This window comes from Apis dorsata, unplaced genomic scaffold (genome assembly GCF_000469605.1).
Source record: "Apis dorsata unplaced genomic scaffold, Apis dorsata 1.3 scaffold_37, whole genome shotgun sequence".
In the NCBI taxonomy this organism is placed as follows: Eukaryota; Metazoa; Arthropoda; class Insecta; order Hymenoptera; family Apidae; genus Apis; species Apis dorsata.
In genome coordinates this window covers 670977-672674 of record NW_006263339.1, presented here as the reverse complement: position 1 = coordinate 672674, position 1698 = coordinate 670977, and the positions used below count along the sequence as shown (strand labels likewise).

Genomic DNA, 1698 nt, shown 5'->3' with positions numbered 1-1698 from the left:
ACGAAATGTATAACAAGCAAGCAAGAAAAATAATCAATGTCTATTCTAGTAAATTGCTTTTGTAAAATAATTTAAAAAAAACCATTCTGCGTATATATAGTAATTTCTCGAGGAGCATTCTAAATTTAGAATTTTGGATAAATATTATATTTTAAAATATCAATATATAAATAAATATTAAATAAAATATAATAAATATAAATTTAAAAAATTTAATTATTTATTTCAAATTTCAGTATTTTCTTTTATTTTTTCAATTATAAAATTTAAATGAATCCTTTCTTGCTATAAAAACACACAAGTTGAAATATCAAAACTTAAATTTCATGGATAAAAATGTTCGTGGATTCCTTAAAAACCAATCCTGATTTTGAGATAAAAACATTATATACTAAATCTCAAAATATTTGCACATTTATCTTTTCTGCGGATAATATCAAATTACGAACTATAATTTTCCCTTATGCAACCCTTAAACAAATTACCGAAGCTGTTTTTTTTTTGATATTGATTTTATCTAAACAACTCTGACTAAAAATATTATCCTCTTGACTAAAAATATTATCTTTTAACCGATATAACGATTATTTTCATCAATCGAGAATTTGAATTTTTTTTTTAATTTTTTAGAGACACGTCCACTTTGTGGAAATGATCGTTTAAGAATTATCCGAGACATGTGACAAGATAGAAATAAAATTTCATGATTAAAATAAACTAAATATTTCTCATTATAGAAATAAGGATAAACGAATAGGGATGACGAACAATGGAATAATCTTTGTTCTATTTATAAGAACTCTCATTATCACAATAATATTATTTTACTTTGTCTGAATATTTTAATAATAATAAATATAATAAAATATTATTTATTTTTGAAAAAAATTAATAAAAATAAATAGAAAAATTGAAGAATGAAGAATTTTCAAAAAATCAAATAATTTTTTTTATAATTATAATTTGTTTAACTATACCAAAATATTTTAATAAAATATGAATATATATTTTAGATTTTCATATCTCTTTTATATTATTCTTTATTTATATTATATTGTTTTAAACGTACAATCGTACAAAGCCTACCTAATCGTTGATTAAAAATTCACTTCGTCCAGTTCGCGTGAAAGCCTTAGGGTAATCTCCAAGGTAGACGTATCACTGTGCCACTTGGCCGATGAGGCGTTAGGATCAACCGGATGTGGCGTCTCAAGGTGGAGCCGATAACTGGAAAATTGTGACTGACTTTAAGCTTTGGCAGATTTACGGAATCGTAAAATTGTCAAAGAAATTCCAGTTTGACTGAAAGTCAGGGCAACGAAAGTTTGTAGAGAATTGCCTGATAAATTATTGGGATCGTCTCTTACTTTAGGCTACGAACGTCGATGGCCTCGGTTTCCACAGACAGCTCAATTTTCTCGCGCTTTTCATTCGGCATCTTCACAAACACAGACAACCATTCGCATGATGCAGTTCCTGGTGTTTTAAAGCCCATCTAATTTAACAAGAAAATATAAATAACTATATAGTTATTCTTTATTTTAGTAAAAATTATTCATTAATTATTTTGATTATTTTAGCTATTGATTAAGATATTATATATAGATATATTGATTAAATATTAAGATATTTTCAATTTCATTTTAAGGATTATTTTTTAATATAATTGAGAAATAGAAAAATATATATATATCACAA

General features: G+C 24.7%; 1 protein-coding gene across 1 annotated transcript in view; it reads right to left on the bottom strand.

Moving 5' to 3' along the window:
• Nucleotides 1–1022: 1022 nt before the first annotated feature.
• Nucleotides 1023–1698, bottom strand: part of LOC102680073 (protein PIH1D3) — a 2488-nt gene continuing 1812 nt past the window's right edge. Inside the window, exons 3-4 of the mRNA XM_031512748.1 lie at nt 1368–1495; nt 1023–1227 (exon numbers count right to left, since the gene is read on the bottom strand). Of these exons, the coding sequence (XP_031368608.1) occupies nt 1098–1227; nt 1368–1495 (258 nt within the window). The 3' untranslated portion in view covers nt 1023–1097. The remainder of the gene's footprint in view (nt 1228–1367; nt 1496–1698) is intronic.